General features: G+C 49.4%; 1 protein-coding gene across 1 annotated transcript; it reads left to right on the top strand.

Moving 5' to 3' along the window:
* The first annotated feature begins 1,600 nt into the window (after nt 1-1,600).
* Nucleotides 1,601-3,692, top strand: LOC125545086 (DNA-directed RNA polymerases II and IV subunit 5A). Its single transcript, XM_048708945.1, has 4 exons — nt 1,601-1,948; nt 2,535-2,714; nt 2,803-2,916; nt 3,246-3,692. The coding sequence occupies exons 1-4, from the start codon at nt 1,736-1,738 to the stop codon at nt 3,369-3,371; spliced, it is 633 nt and encodes a 210-aa protein (XP_048564902.1). The 5' UTR covers nt 1,601-1,735; the 3' UTR covers nt 3,372-3,692.
* Nucleotides 3,693-16,255: the final 12,563 nt, after the last annotated feature.

Raw genomic sequence — 16,255 nt, 5'->3', positions numbered from 1 at the left:
AAAGTTCGGGATTGATGCTAGTAGGTTGCTAGTAGTGTTGATTACTCCTTGTAGTTGATGCTAGTTGGTTTATTTGGTGGAAGATCATATGTTCAGATCCTATATGCATATTATTACCCCTCTGATTATAAACACGAATATGCTTTGTGAGTAATTTCGTTTGTTCCTGAGGACAAGGGAGAAGTCTTGCTATTAGAAATCATGTGAATTTGGTATTCGTTTGATATTTTGATAAGATGTATGTTGTCTAGCCTCTAGTGGTGTTATGTGAACGTCGACTACATAACACTTCACCATTATTTGGGCCTAGAGGAAGGCATTGGGAATTAATAAGTAGATGATGGGTTGCTAGAGTGACAGAAGTTTAAACCCTAGTTTACGCGTTGCTTCGTAAGGGGCTGATTTGGATCCATATGTTTCATGCTATGGTTAGGTTTACCTTAATACTTTTGTTGTAGTTGCGGATGCTTGCAATAGAGGTTAATTATAAGTGGGATGCTTGTTCAAGTAAGAACAGCACCCAAGCACCGGTCCACCCACATATCAAATTATCAAAGTATCGAACGCGAATCATATGAGCGTGATGAAAACTAACTTGACGATATTCTCATGTGTCCTCGGGAGCGCTTTTTCCTATTATAAGAGTTTGTTCCGGCTTGTCCTTTGCTACAAAAAGGATTGGACCATCTTGCTGCACTTTATTTACTTTTGTTACTTGTTGCTCGTTACAATTTATCCTATCACAAAACTATTTGTTACCACTTATTTCAGTACTTGCAGAGAATAACTTACTGAAAACCGCTTATCATTTTCTTCTATTCCTCGTTGGGTTCGACACTCTTACTTATCGAAAGGACTACGATAGATTCCTATACTTGTGGGTCATCAATGCGCCGCTTACCTGCTCGTCGGTGCCGATGTGCATCGGCGGAAAAGCTCGAAAGGAGGGAGAATGGTGGCGGGAGTTGGGACGGTGAGGGAGGGGGCTAAATAGGGGCGGACTCGACGGGAGGTGAGTCGAAATCCTCCCGCCGATTTTTCGGCGACGCGGGCGAGCTCACGTCATCTCCCTGGTCGCATGAGGAGAGAAGCGTGTCGCCCTCCCCTGCGTCGCTCGAGCCAGGCTCGCGAGCTACTGCTGATTCGGACGTTTTCCCTGTGTCTGATCTAGAGGTGCTTTAATGTTCGTGTAATGCGGACCGCACAATAAACGCAGGCAATCAAACGGGTCACTTTCTTCCTGCGCGGGTGAGGCTGAACCTTATGCAGGCAACCAAACAGCCACCCGTAACTTTGGGCATGGAGGTACACAGCTCTCGTGCAACGAAAAAATGGGTGGTATTGCAGCTAGTAGAACATTCCTGCTTGCGAGCCAAGCCCGGATGGGGACGGAGACGGTGGGAGCGACATCGCGGTAGAAAAAGGGAGCGTTTCATGCGCGATGCTCCATTTTTAGCAACGTTACAGAGCCGACCAGTCAGAACACACGCTGTAAAGTCGGCCCGTATTGGGCACTGCTCACTGCTGTTGCCGGGGCCCCACCAGTCATCCGCGGACGCAGCTTGCAGGCGCGCGTGACGATATTGTATCCGCGCAGCCAACCCACTTGCTGGATTGGAAAAAAGCAGAGTGGGCCGACGTCGTCGCCCTCCGCAGGTCAAGCTCAGCAGCTGCAGCTCCGCCTCCAAACCGAAGCCGCCGCCGGCAGCGGAGGAGGAGGAGGAGGAGGAGGGAGATGGCGTCGGGCCTGGTGACGGAGGACGTGACGGTGGGGCGGCTGGTCCGGATCCGGCGCACGGTGATGCACATGCTGCGCGACCGGGGCTACCTGGTGGTGGAGCACGAGCTGTCCATGACCCGCCGCGACTTCCAGCGCAAGTACGGCGAGTCCTTCCACCGCGAGGACATGCTCATCAACAAGTGCAAGAAGAACGACCCCAACGACCAGGTCTGCTCGGCTCAGCTCAATCTCCCCTGCTTTTGCTTTCCTCTAAAGTAGCTAGGTTGTCGTCCACGGATCCAGCTCTCTGTTTCTCCTTTTCGCCGATGGTCATCCGCGATCCGTCTCTCGGTCGACAACTTCGTTAGATTTGAAGCCCTAGCTCCATCGTCTTGCTCTTGCTCGATCTGTTCTGTTGGATCGACCGGTGTTTGTTTTGCCATCGAGTGGTCGATGCAAGCTTAGTTCGTGGTGCTCATGGCGTCGGCTCCTTAGCTTGGGGGACACTCTGCTCCGCTGTGCACGTTGCGCCAGGCGAGTTGCTCTGTGCGACTGCGCTGCTTGCCGTCTGCTACTGCCTGACCAGCCTCTACAATTCTACAGACATACGACTACGTACTGTTGGAAGAATTTAGCCGACCAAGTAGCTCGACCATGCTGCCTGACGATGAATGATGGCTGCCAGGAACCTCATTTTCGTTCAGAGCAACTCAATGCTGCATTCTGTGCCAAATTCAGCTATTATGTTGGTGAAGTTCTGCCTTGAAATGGCAGTCTCCTAACACTTATTACTTGTTTCTCTCTTTCGAATCAGATATACGTGTTCTTCCCTAACGACGAGAAGGTGGGGATGAAGCACATCAAGAAGTATGTTGAAATGATGAACGCCGAGAAAGTCTCCAGGGCTATATTGGTTGTGCAACAGAACCTCACCCCATTTGCAAAATCGTTTCTCCAAGAACTGGAGCCAAAGATCCACTTGGAGGTTTTCCAGGTTGGTTATGCACTCTGATTCAACCGACACATTTCTGTGATCTGTTATGTTACTCTGGCTTTCTCATAACTGAAGCAACGAACCACAGGACGCCGAAATGCTTATAAATATCAAGGAACATGTTCTTGTTCCGGAGCATCAAGTGCTTGCTAATGAGGAAAAGAAGACGTTATTGGCGCGGTACACTTTAAAGGAAACTCAGGTATTACTAAATCTTGATTAGCACTTGAAAGTTGCGCTAATTTTGGGCATCAATAGAGCCAGCCAACCTTGTATCTAGTTCCCTGATATAGCAATAAGGCCAACATTAGAGGAACATGTTTCCACAATTTGCTCTAAGAAAATCGATGTTGTTTGTCTATGGGAGATGTATTACAATAGCTACTGAATCTTGCTTGTTTGCCAACACAACCATGCTTCTATCACTTGTTGTTGCATGACACCCTCTCCATTTTTCAGTACTTCGCTACAAATATGCACCCGCTCACAGGCATGTAACCATTTCTCTTCTGAATGCAATGAACAAAACAGCTACCAAGAATACAAATTACGGATCCCATTGCGAGGTACTACGGCCTCAAACGAGGGCAAGTTGTGAAGATCATCAGGCCCAGCGAGACAGCCGGCAGATACGTCACATATCGCTATGTTGTATGACAGTACACAAACTGAAGGAACCAAGAACATGGTGATTTTTGCAGTTACACACAGGACACACATACCCATTCGCTTGCTTGGAGAAAACTGGTATTGCTTCAAGCAGCCATTCTTAAGGATCGCATGCCTGTTACGTAAAAGGACTCTTAATAAGTTGAGTGTATGGAGCATAAGCAAAATCCTCATGTTGTACCATTGTTTCAAGAACTTTATAGAACATACAGAACAGAAACTAGTGTGCTGAGAGCAATGAAAGGCTCTGCAGTTCTGGCTGCTACATCGTTTGAACGAACCATTCTTGAAACTCCATGATTCTGGTCCTGACGTTGTGTGAGTGTGTGTGTGTGTGGTGGTGGTATGCGTGATGAACTTCTTCTTTACAATACATGGTGGATCCTGGAGTGGCATTGTAAGCATTTACACAAGGTAATGGGAAAATTTCTCTGTTTAGTATTACCTCCGTTTGGAATTAACTCTCGAGGCTCATTCCATCGACAGTTAATTCCGAATGGAGGGAGTAGGATGCACTGTAGCAACTAGCAGCATACCACAGTTTAGACTGAAATGCTACTGCAAGTGCTACCGATCGATGGTTGTTCTAGGGTTTACTCTTTTCATGAAAGAAAGGGTAGTGCTGGATATCTTGCCGGCACTGTTTGTTTCCGGAACGCTACGCTGATCACTAGCTTCCATCTTTGTGTAGGCATGGATAGGCATAGCAGCGGAGATGCGGAGTTATGACAGGAATTGCAAAGCTAACCTAACATGATCGGCCGGACTGTACTATGGAGCTGTCCGGCCGCATCTACAGTTCGTCGGAGCTGGACAAACAAGTGAATGCAAACAGCGACCACACGTACGCTCGCACTGGGACCAGGTCATCGCTGCGTTTTTATGCACCCCTCTTCTTGCTGTTATTATTTGCCCTTAAGCCCACGGATTAAGCTAACAGCATGGCCTGTACTACGAATCTTTAATTGTGACGCGACGCTGTACCAGGTCATAGTAGCAGTAGGCGTCATCGATCGGCCGCCAAGCCCACCAACGAAAATGAACAAAAAGGGAGAAGACAATATGCTGTTGTGTTGTTCGGTGGTGATGTGGACTGAGGGATGGGCGGAGACGTAGAGAAGTGGTTCTGACTAAAATAATTTGGCGAAAGCCCAATTGAAATGGCAGAGAAAGGTGTTGTTTGTTGACAAAGATAAAAACAATGTCCTTTGGCACGCTTGTTTGTAGGGAATGGTCCATGTAGCTTTTAAACTTTTTTCGCCGACTAGTGCTTTTAATATGTTTTCGGGGTGGATGGGAAATTGACTCAAATCCGCGTGTCAATCTTCTGTTGGACAATTTGGAACTACCAGAATGATATTTGATGTTGGAGTTTCCAATGTTTTGCAAGTTATCCACATGGTTACTTACTAGATCACCACGTGATTTTTACCTTGGTGTGCTGAAGTTCAAAACTTTTGGGCCCTGAGGGCAACCACTTGAAAACGGTCATGCGGGTTTTGTTCAACCGGCTTGTGGTGATGGTTTATCAATAGGAGGGTGATGCATAAGTGCCTCCATGTAATCTCTATTTGCAAATGCTATATCCTCGTGTATTTTGCCCCCGACGGAATTGGTAGGTTGAGACAAAAACCAAATAAATTAATACGATTGGTTTATTTTGGAATTGTAGAGCGGTGGGGAAGAAAGGTATTGCATCCTGTTTGTCAGATATTTTCCATAACCATGATTTAGACTTTGTGGGGATCCAGAAAACCATGAAGAGGAAATATTCTCACGCTTTCTTCAGGAAGTTGGATCATGGGAATCTTCTTCAATTGGATTGGATTCCTTCTGCGGGCAAATGTAGGGGTATTTTATGTGGCACTAGATTTTTCTACTTTGGATATTATTTCTGTTGGGTATGACAAAAGTTTTATTCAGGTCAATGTGTTGCATAAGTTGTTAGATTGCAATCTATCCCTTGTGGTTGTGTATGGCCCAGCTCATGAGGAGCCGAAGATGGATTTTTCTTACTGAATTAGCTTCCGTCTGTAGTAAGGTCAATTGTCATTATGTTGTTGGGGGAGATTTTAACATTTTGATAACTTATGATGAGAAGAATAAACATACTAGCATGTCCCATGCTTCTTATATGTTTAATTCTATTGTTCATTCTTATAATTTGATAGAAATTTATATGGTTGGAGGTATGTGCATATGGTCCAATAAACAACAACACCTTACTTTGGAAAAGCTTGATAGAATTCTTATGTCCCTTTCATGGGAGGATCTTTTTCCTTTGGTCAGTGTGGTTAAGCTGGTTAAGGAGTTATCTGGTCATAATCCTCCGGCGTTCAAATGTGGTGTGGTGCAACCTAAGGATAAAAGACCTAGAGGCTTTATGTTTGATGTGGCTTGATTGAAGCATGATGATTTTCTTCCTCTAGTAAAAGACATTTGGTGTAAGCATGTATCTAGTGCCCGATTGAAAATGGTAGAGAAAGGTGTTGGTTGTCAACAAAATACAAACAATGTCCTTCTGAATGCTTGTTGTAGAGAATGGTCCATTTAGCTATTCTACATCGAACGGAGTACCAACATTGTTTAAGGCGGTGTGTATGCGGTTGGAGCTGGTGGCCATGGAGGTTTTTACCTAACATGGGAGGCAGCATAACCTCTGGATCGGTCCACCGCCTCCTTAGACATAGGCATAGTGTCGGTCCTATATGACTTTACTGCTGTCGGTATGTCGTTTTCTATTTTTCTTTGGTCAGACTGTTAGCCTTTGGTTGTGCGCATCTTAGTTGTGCAGAGGCCGGTGTTGCTCATCATGTTTTGTATCTGCTTGATGCTATATTTTGAGTTAATAAAAGCGCCCTTTATCCGGAAAAAAAGCTTTTTAAACTTTCCACGTCGACTAGTACTTTTAGTATGTTTGGGGCGAATGGGAAACTCAATACTCAAATCCACGTGTCAATCTTTCATTGGACAATATGGAACTACCAGAATGATATTTGATGTTAGAGTGGAATGTTTTGCATGTTATCCACATGGTTACTCACTGGATCACCTTACCTTGGTGTGTTGAAGTTCAGACCTTTTGGATGCAACCACTTGGAAATGGCTGTACGGGTTTTGTTCAGCCGGTTTGGGGTGACGGTTTATCGGTAGGAGAGTGATGCATAAGTGCTTCTATGTAATCTCTATTTGCAAATGCTATATCCTTTTATATTCTTTGTGTTTTTTTATAAATGGCTATTAATATCAAGTTAATATTAATACCCGGTCAATATAACAATCCAATGTAAAAAAGTATACAATCAAAACAGTAGCACACAAGAACAACCATCAACATCCATCACCAACAATGGCGGTATCCATACTATAAGAAAGGTTCTCCAGCGAAGACGAAGACGTCTCCAGTAAAGGAAGGACGTGCTAGTGATGCCTGTCCTCGGATCCATCCACATAAGCTAGATTATGGATTTCACCATAAAAGTGAAATTACGAGCAATCTCCAAACATTGCCCTCAAACAAGGCAAATTTTAACATGCTCCCTCTTACCCCCTCATTTTTCATGTGAGGTAATAACGTAAGAGCTAATCTACCACTAATTAATGAGATCAACGGCTCAGATCTATTATATACTCTTACCTCTCATGTGAAAAGAGGGGTTAAGAGGACTCGATAAGGAGAATGATGTAGAAACAGTACTATTATGAGGTACGACCGTTGAACCTATGGCCTAGAGTTTTCCTCCAGAGCTTTAGACCTTAGGGCATCTCTAAGGCGGACCCATAAACCTCATGTAACCGTTTGGGCCGCGGTGTCCGGACTACGGAAGCCATCCAATGCCGATCTGTATCGGTCCGCGGGCGGTCCGAATGCGATTTCTCCCGCAAACCGGAGACCAATGTGGGGGAGGTTTGCGGGAGTCCAGGCCGATCCCAAGCCTTCTTCTAACTGCCCTGGCCCACCAAAAACTCAGCACCCGCCCCTCCCGCGCTTTCCTTCTGATGCACAGGCCATTTACCGCGCCGCATTCATGCCGGCCCAGAGCACGCGGAGGCCAGCATTGATGTCATGACGTGATCGGATGGAGGGAGGGAGGGCGGCGCTGACCGATGCGACCTTTCGATAGCCGCTGCTTCAATGCGGACGCAGGTTCCCGAGGAACCAACTCCGGCCACTGCATCGCATTGAATCTGCTGACCGGCCCTTCGCTTGGGCCTGGCCGCGGCTATTTAACCCATGAGCCGAAGTTGCACAGAGATGCACCACTCCCCTCCCCGAGCACCGGCCCCTTCCCTCCCCCATCTTCGTGTCCGAGCCCTTACCTCCCCCTCTTTTACCCAAGCTCTGATGATGCCGAAGTCATGGTGCTCCGCGCTGGTAGGCAGAAGCTCATCGTCCGGCGGTTCTTGGTGCCACCGCAGACACTCTCTGGGCCCATCAGCGTCCACGGTGGTCAGCTCCGTGACATGGGGCCGTCGCCGCCATCGCCGGTGCACATGAAGGAGTCGGGCTTCCCGCCGGTCCACCGCGTCAAGATCGAGCCGGCATCCACACTCCTACCGGTGAAGGAGGAGCTGTCCTCGCCCCGGCACAACTGTGTCGTCCAGATCGGACGCCGCGTGAAGGAAGAGTCGGCCTCGCCCCCGCACCACCACGACATTCGAGGAGCCCGCGTCCCCCCCACGCAGCCGATACGGCCGCATCAACGCGTCGTTGTCGTCGTCGCGTCGCCACCTCCTCGCCGTCGAGGAGGAGCTGTCGCCCACGATCAAGAAGGCGCGGGGCCGCCTCCTCCACTACTTCGGCGATCCCTCGGACTCGAGGGCCGTTGTATCTGAGGCGAAGCACGCGGCTCGGCGATAGGAGCGGTACGACCGGCGCAATGCCAGTCGCCGCTCCACATTCGCCAAGAGTAACGTAGCGTCTGATTGGGTCCACAACGACCCAGACCTTGCCGACGCATGGGCGCTCGACTCCTCCGTGATCCCTGCGGAGACGGCCGCCAGGCTTCGCCGCCTCCTTGACGACGAGCTCGCCAAGATCGGGGAGGAGTGGTCGGTTAGCGACGGCTCCGCCAACGCCGGCCGCGGCAAGGCCGCCGCCAGGGCTCCGAAGGCCATGTCGACAGTGGCCGCGGCAGCACTCCGCACGGCGCAGCAGGAGGTAGAGTGGCTTCTCCGCGAGCGGCAGGCAGCCGCCAGACAAGGCTGTCGCGGCCCTTCGACGACGATGATGACGACGGCTGCAGCATCGAAGGAGACGGCGGTGCGGCATGGCAGGGCAGCCATGCATACGAGGTGGTCGTCCGGTATAGGCTTTACATTTTTTTTTCTAGCTTTTTAGTTAACCGGACGAAATATCAACCTTTTTATGTAAATTATATCCGAATTTGAATAAAATCCATCTGGATTGATAGAATTTCATGATATTGGTTTGAATTGTTGGCCAGATATATGCGGCTAGCATTGGATGGTGTCATCCTGTATTCATATCCGTGGACTGACCCCCCTATCCGTGAACTGATGCATGAGAAAATTTTACGGGTTGCTGAGGGCTACCAGACCAAAGCCACCTTGTTCAATCTTGGATTCAGCATTTGAGCGCAATTTGCTCTCTAATCCGTCCGTCACTGTCGTGACAGCGCGTCCCCCGCGTAGATAATGGACGAGTTAGGTGAGGCGTTTATGCCGTTCAATCCTCTTGTTTGCTTCTCATTCCAAGCTACCAGTACTCCTAGGTTCATCGTTCGTTGGCAGTAGCAGGCTTAGGCGGCCTGCATTCATTTATTTCTCCTGGTCCAGACGGACGTCATGATGAAATTCGACAGGCCATCATGAAGCCAGCGATCTCCGTCACGGATCGATTCCGCCGTATCTTTTTCCTTGGGTCACTCTTGCAGATAACGCCACGGGAGCAGAGAAAGGGCAGGTTCGTGTAATCACACCGTCACACGCGCGCATATTACTACATTACACGTAAACAATTACCAGCTGCTGCTATAAGAGCAACTCTAATGGGGCGACTCATTTGGTCCGCGTCATTTGTTTGGGTCGGCGCGGATAGAAAAGTCGACCCAACGCGCCGACCCAAGCGGACGCGCGTCCGCTTTCGTCCGTCTGCCAATCTATTCTCGGCCCATTTTTGAGTCGGATTTGCGTCGGCGCAGACACAAGACGGACGAGCGCGCTCGCCCTGTTTTCTCATCGAGCCCGCTGGTCGGTGGCACATTGACTTCCCCACATCAAACAGCACACCCATGCCCGCCTGCTTCGTCGCCGACGCCGGCAGCCATTTTTTCTCATAAAAATGGATACATAGATAGTTCTAGCGTACACAGATAAAAAAAGAGACCAACTACTCGTCGCTTTTCGACTAATGTCGTCCTCCGACGTCTGAATGTAGGTGTCAGCATGCTGCTCGTCTTCGACGTCCCAACCCGACGTTTCTCGTAGCTTTAGTTTCAATTGAGCGGCCTGCTTCCGCGAACGCTTGTCCTCCCGGTAGGCAGCTCGCTCCGTCCTCCTTTGCTTGTAGAACTGGCGTTAGTCGATGATGTCCTACAGGAAGCGTTCGCGCCACACCATCATGGCTTCCACGTCCATCTCGGCGATGGCAAGGCGACGCTGACGCCTCCGGTGGACACGACGATCCTCGTTGGTGAACAACCGCGGGAGAGGCGCGAGATCCTGCGCTCGTTGGCTTGACAGGTCGGGAAAATTCATATCCCGACAAGGCCTCAGGAGGCGCCACGCCGTCGCGTCATGCGCGCGGACCGCCTCCTCTGCGGTGCCGAAGGTGCCGAGGATGAGGCGTTTCTCGCCAAACCAGATTTCGGAGGAGAAGACGCCGGAGCGGCGCTCGCGGACTTCGCGAAAATTCGAAGCGCCCAGGCGGTGCATCGACATGGTGGCGCAGAGGCGGCGTGGCTAGTGAGAGGGGACGAGACGAGTGGGCGGCGGACAAAGTGTGGAGGGAGCGCCTTCTTATAACGAGCGCCGGCCACGGCGCGCGCGCGAACCATTCCCGCGCGCTGGAGCGCCAAAATCAGCGCGCGCTAGGCCGCTTTCCCCCGCGCGCGCGAACCTTTCTCGTGCGCTGGAGCGCTAAAACCAGGGCGACGGCATGACCACTGGCATGGTCTAAAAGCGCATGCGGTCATGAAATGGATCGGCATCTTGGGCGCACTGTCAACCCAAATCTAAAAAAGGACGTATGGCGGGCGGCCGGCCGACCCAAACGGATAAAAAGCGGACAAAAACACCATCCATTTGGGTCGGCCCGTTGGAGTTGCTCTAAGCTAACGATTCGGAAGAAAAGAAATAGGGTTCAGAAACGGCTCACCGGCATGCACTGGCCACCGGCCATGCAACGCGGACGTCGTCAAAAGGGAGAGGAACTCCAATCCGCATCGCCGTCGGGCCTGCATTAGGCCAACTCCACCGCACGACCTTAAACGGGCGTCCATTTTGACCGAATTTTGTTCGTTTGGGTAGGAAGATGGGGTCGTGTCCGGGCGTGTCCTGAGATGCGGTGGCCGTGCGCCCAACGCGCGGACGCATCCCGGCCACATCCTGTCCGTGTACTTTTTCTATGCAAGCCCTTAAACTTTTTTTTCATCATTCATTCTTGGTACATAAGAATACATCACCAAATTTTGACTAGAAAAGTAAGACCAAAGAAAACAAAAACCACAAGAATACATTTTAGAAGATATCCAACTTTCATAATTGCTCCTGTAAGTTGGATTAGTACCTTCTCGATGCATTCATTGTTGATTTGCGGAGGAGCCGCCTCCATCTTGCGTGTTTCTTTCTTCTTCGAGTCTAAAGAAGTAGAGGTTGCTTCCTCGCATCTAGTCTCTAATCTAGCAACAAGTGCACTTGTCTCATCTATAACCTCTATGCTAGTTAAAAGTGCACGAACATCTATTAAATTGCGCTCTATCAATATATCGATGTACTCTTCTTCCCAATACCAAAACTTGCATTCATTCTACACAACAAAATATGAAGTTAAGCACAACTAGTCAAATCTAGAGCACAAACCGAAACTAAAAAGAGCACATACCCCATCGTTTAAGCACTTGATGAACACCCATGCGGGATGCTCCGGCGTTGTAGACACGCGGTGCACGACCATCTTTAGGCAGTGGTCGCACTTAATGAGCGGCAACGGTGCGTCGACGAGATTTTGGGCTAGCACCGAGCTCAGCCGACCGCCATTCGTGTTTCTACCGGTGGACCACCGACGGTGTAGATCCGAGCGGCTAGAGAAGGAGCCACTGCCTGCATGTGGCCTTCCAGCCCTGCCATGGCCTTCCGGCCCGGTGCCCGGCCAGTCCATGGCGTGGCGCGACCTCCCACGACCAGGCGAGCTCAAGACCGACCAGATCCGCCCCAAATCCGACCGGCGGGTGCGCAAAACAGGTGGCCGTGGTTGGGTAGCTCGGGGGCGCCGAGGGGAAGGGGTTGCGCGAGCGCGCGTCCGAGCTGCATAGCTACAATGGCAGCGGCGGCGGCAAGAGAAGAGTGGGGAAGAGTGGAGAAGAATGAAGAGCGTGCGGCCGGAGGGAGGGGCGGATAGAAAAAAGGCGTCCCTGTGCCACCGACGGGCGGGCTAGGGGAGGACACGTGCAGACGGCCCGCGCGTCCGTGTGCTGTCCGTTTCACCCCAAAATCGGCGCAAACTTGGACCGGGGATGGGTCGAAAGCGGACACAAAACGGACAAAAGTCCGTTTGTGCCCGCACGTTGGGCCGTCTGATTCGTCCATTTTACTCCAAACAGACGGGCACAGACAGGATGGGGGCGCATGGTGAAGTTGGGCTTAGGCTGCGTTTGGTTCAGTTTTTTTACTAACTTCTGCTTTGTAAAGCCAAAAACTAACCAAAGGGGTAAATGTTCAAAGCAGCTTTTGAGAATCTGTAGCTTTTCTCTAGTGTAAATTTTAAAGCTGGGGGTATCCCAACTTTTCAGCTTCGAGCTTTTCCACAACAACTTTTTCACAGCAACTTTTCCACAACAACTTTTTCAGAATCTGCAGCTCAATCAAACACAGCCTTAGTCCAACTTCAACTGGTCGATGCAAACAGACACCGATTCGATTCGTCTTTTTGTTCACATGGATCGGCGAGAGACACGGTGTCCAGCCTCATCCGTTCGAATCAGGGTGATGCGCCCAACTGGCTGATCAATTTAATTCGCCTAACCGAATTTGTATAATAAATATACTTTACAAATAAATCTAGAACTCATGACCAGCCATCATAATTTCACGTTGATACACGTGCCAGCAGCCGACATACTTGACAACACACACAAAAGGATCCGAAACTGCACAAATGACATACAGCCGAACGACATATCCAATGGTGCACCGGTGCTGCTGCCGTGCAAGGTATGGTGTGATCTTCACCGTCGTCCACAAATCGGCTATTAGCGTCGGGTGTATAGCAGTGCTGAAATCATATCTCTAGGCATAGTTCAAGTCGACATGCATGCCAATGGCCGATATACATGTCATCACATAAAGAAATCATCTATCTCGATCGTAGTTCATGCTAGCACGCACGCCAACATAAAACAATCGCATCTCGACCATAGTTCATTCATCCATCTCAAGCATCTCCTTTTGCTTCTTTTTCGAACCAAGCCTTTTTCCTTGTGACACCTTACTCAAGTCGACCGTCATGGTCCTCACTTCCTCCATGATTCGAGCAAACTTCAATTCGTTTGCTTTTGTAACTCTCCTCGGTCTCGAGGAGTGCCTGCTGCGTGGCCTCGGCGACGACGGCATTGTTCTTCGCATCGGAGGCCTGACATTGTGTGCCTTCAGCTAGGGCGGCGGCGGCCTCTTTTTATCTGCCAAGACCTTCCTCCGGCCACCTCTCTTTGTCGTCTCCTCTGACGTGCGCGCCAAAGAAGCGCCTTACTTTGGCTTCTTCTTTGGGCGCCAGCACGCCATTCACCGCAGCAGGCCAGGAGGAGGACAAGGGAGGGCGTCCGCGCCAGCACAAACTTGACACAAATTTGGCCCAGAAATGGGTTAGTGACGGAAAAAAAAGGCACCCATTCATTTAGGTCGCCCGTCGTGTTGGAGTTGACTTTACTAATGCACTGGCCCGCAAGTAAGTATGTTACGTATTCTACAAGTAGGCCGTGTTGTAGAGTACACACAGGATGACAGGAGAGAATATGTATGTACAATAGCGTGTTGTACGGGTACAGGTATCACACCACCTGCCCCCGCCCTGCTCTGGTCCTGGAGTACTCATCAGGCATGTACAATGGTGGCATATGGATACAGATGCCCCATGACAAAAAGTAATTTGAGGCATCTACATTTATTTTTTCTTCCCAATGCAAGCTACCACTAATGGACCTCATTAAAAAACATCTACTCCTAATGGAGCAGTTGGTAGTCTCGTTTCCAGGTTTTTTTTCGTCCCATCTCCCATGGTTATTTTTGGTACCTCGTCCCACCTCACACTGAGCCGTCACGAACCGAAAAAACCGCGTACCGAAGCCCCCACCCGCCCTCACGCATTCCAAGGCCTAACCTCCGATCGCACCCAAGAGAATCCAGCGAAAAAACCTACGAAAATTAACCAGCGAAAAAAACCTATTGGAGGAGTTGGTAGTCCGGTACGGTTTATTTTCAACACTTTCCTAATGACAAAAGATCACGGATCTAACTTTCCTACCTTAGCCAAATCAATGAATCTCTCTTATTAATGCAATTTGCTTTAGGAAACAAATAATAGATTTTTTTTCCTACTTTAGCCAAATCAACGGATCTCTCCCATTAATGCAATTTGTTTTAGCAAACAAATAATAGATTCTTTCCTACCTTAGCAAATCAACGAATCTCTCTCATTAATGCAATTTGCTTTAGGAAACAAATAATAGATTCTTTCCTACCTTAGCCAAATCAACGGATCTCTCCCATTAATGCAATTTTTTTTAGCAAACAAATAATAGATTCTTTCCTATCTTAGCCAAATCAACGGATCTCTCTCATTAATGCAATTTTCTTTAGCAAACAAATAATAGATTTTCAGGAAACAAATAATCTCTAATCTCTAATCTCTATCTCTAATCTCTAATTCTCTAATTATTATTATTATTATTATTATTATTATTAATTAATAATACCTAAAAGAAACGCAGCGTTCCATTTCCCGTCTTATGTCGTCGAACCCTTCGTCGAGCCTCCCTCCCGTGCGCTGTTGGTTTTCCCTGTGTATGTTCCACCCCAAATGTGATTCGTTCTTCTTAATTATGTGGTCCCACCCCCATGCGATCCGGCGAAAGAACCAGCAAAACCGTCATACCCACGCACGCAAGCAACGAAAAATCCACACAAGTCGTGTCTCCTCCTCCCTGTTCAAACCCTAGTCGCCCATTCCCAGTTGACGCCGCTAGCGAGTAGCGAGTAGCGCGTAGCACAGGCACCAATGCGGCCCTTCCGAGGTCCCCCTTGACCTCGCAATGAAACAGCTCGTCGGCATCGACGACGAGCCGGTGCGTCCGGTGTTGATTCCTGTGGATGGGTCAAGCAGGACAGAGGGCGGTGGATCCGGGACATAGCCATGAAGTCTGCTTCGATGCGCGCCCAGTATTGTCTCATGTGCATGGGTCGATCCTGGATGGCCGGTGATGGATCAAGGACGTACATAGCAGCTTTCACCTACGCAAATGGCTGACTACTCAACCTCCTCTCGGCGGTGGCAGTGGCCAGGTCTGGTTAGCTACCATTTATCTTTAATACATGCCATGAAAGGCGATCAAGAGGAGCAATCATAAGCAGCGAGGTGTTCCAGGGCTACGAGCGCCAGTACTGCGACTCTACGTCTGCGAGGTCTTCGCCAAGATCGCCACCCTCTCTTCCCGTGCCTATTTCTATTCGTTGTTGTTGGTTTCGTCTTACATGGTGAGATCTAAGCAGACAAGATGAAGCAGAGGCTCTCTGAGATCCAGTCCGACGTGCAGGATACTGAATCGCTGGTAAATACTAGATTGTGTTTTATGATTTGATCATCCATTCCGCTGCCTTACATACTACCTTTGGGACATTTGGTAGGTGGAGGCTTCATTTTGGATGTCGGTGAAAGTGTGATTTCTGGAAGCTTTGTATATTAACTTCATGATCTGCTCTTGATTTCCTTCTTGGGGACTAGATTTGAAGATTTGCCAGCTACACCATCTAAAAATCAGGCTGCTGATCCGGGTACATTGCTACTCGGCCTTGCGTTCAATTGAATTTTTCTGAGATCAACTCTTTTGAAACTTCAAAACGAGTAGTCCTCGTATTTTGAGGTTGCTACTTGCACACTGTTCATCTTTCTATCAATTTTGTTCCATTATTTTGCACTCTATCTGCCAATTTGATTGCATGGTATAGGGTGCGATGGTGGCGTGGGCGCCGCATGGGGTAGGAGCAGTGCCCTGAACAGGCCAGCCCATGCCGGGAGCTAGCATCACGCCAACGCCTCCATGAACGCCGCCATGACGCGTTGCATGGTGTCGCTGTCGGGTGTGGCCCCCAACATTGCGATGTGTGCTCAAGCATGTCTTTTGTGGCTTCAAGCCGCCTGGTGGCCACCGTGGCATCGTGGCTAAACAAGAGGTTGGTGATGAAGAGCCTGCGCTCGTCCAGGCGGATATGGCGGAGCATCCACGGCGATGTGGACGCGGCTGCAGCCGTGGCCGGATGGAGAAGCCTTAGGTCCTGGTAGATTATCCACTGATGGCATAATCCTCCAGAGCTACAATAGCCAGAAAGATGCCTTGTCGTGGGGAAGCCTCGCTGCTGGAAGTGCCATCAGTGATCTGATTTGAAGAAGCCAACAAGAGGTCAATGGAATTCTCATCTCC

Source organism: Triticum urartu, chromosome 3 (genome assembly GCF_003073215.2).
Source record: "Triticum urartu cultivar G1812 chromosome 3, Tu2.1, whole genome shotgun sequence".
NCBI lineage: Eukaryota > Viridiplantae > Streptophyta > Magnoliopsida > Poales > Poaceae > Triticum > Triticum urartu.
Note: the sequence above shows the minus strand (reverse complement) of the source record. Positions and strands in the feature narration are given on the sequence as shown.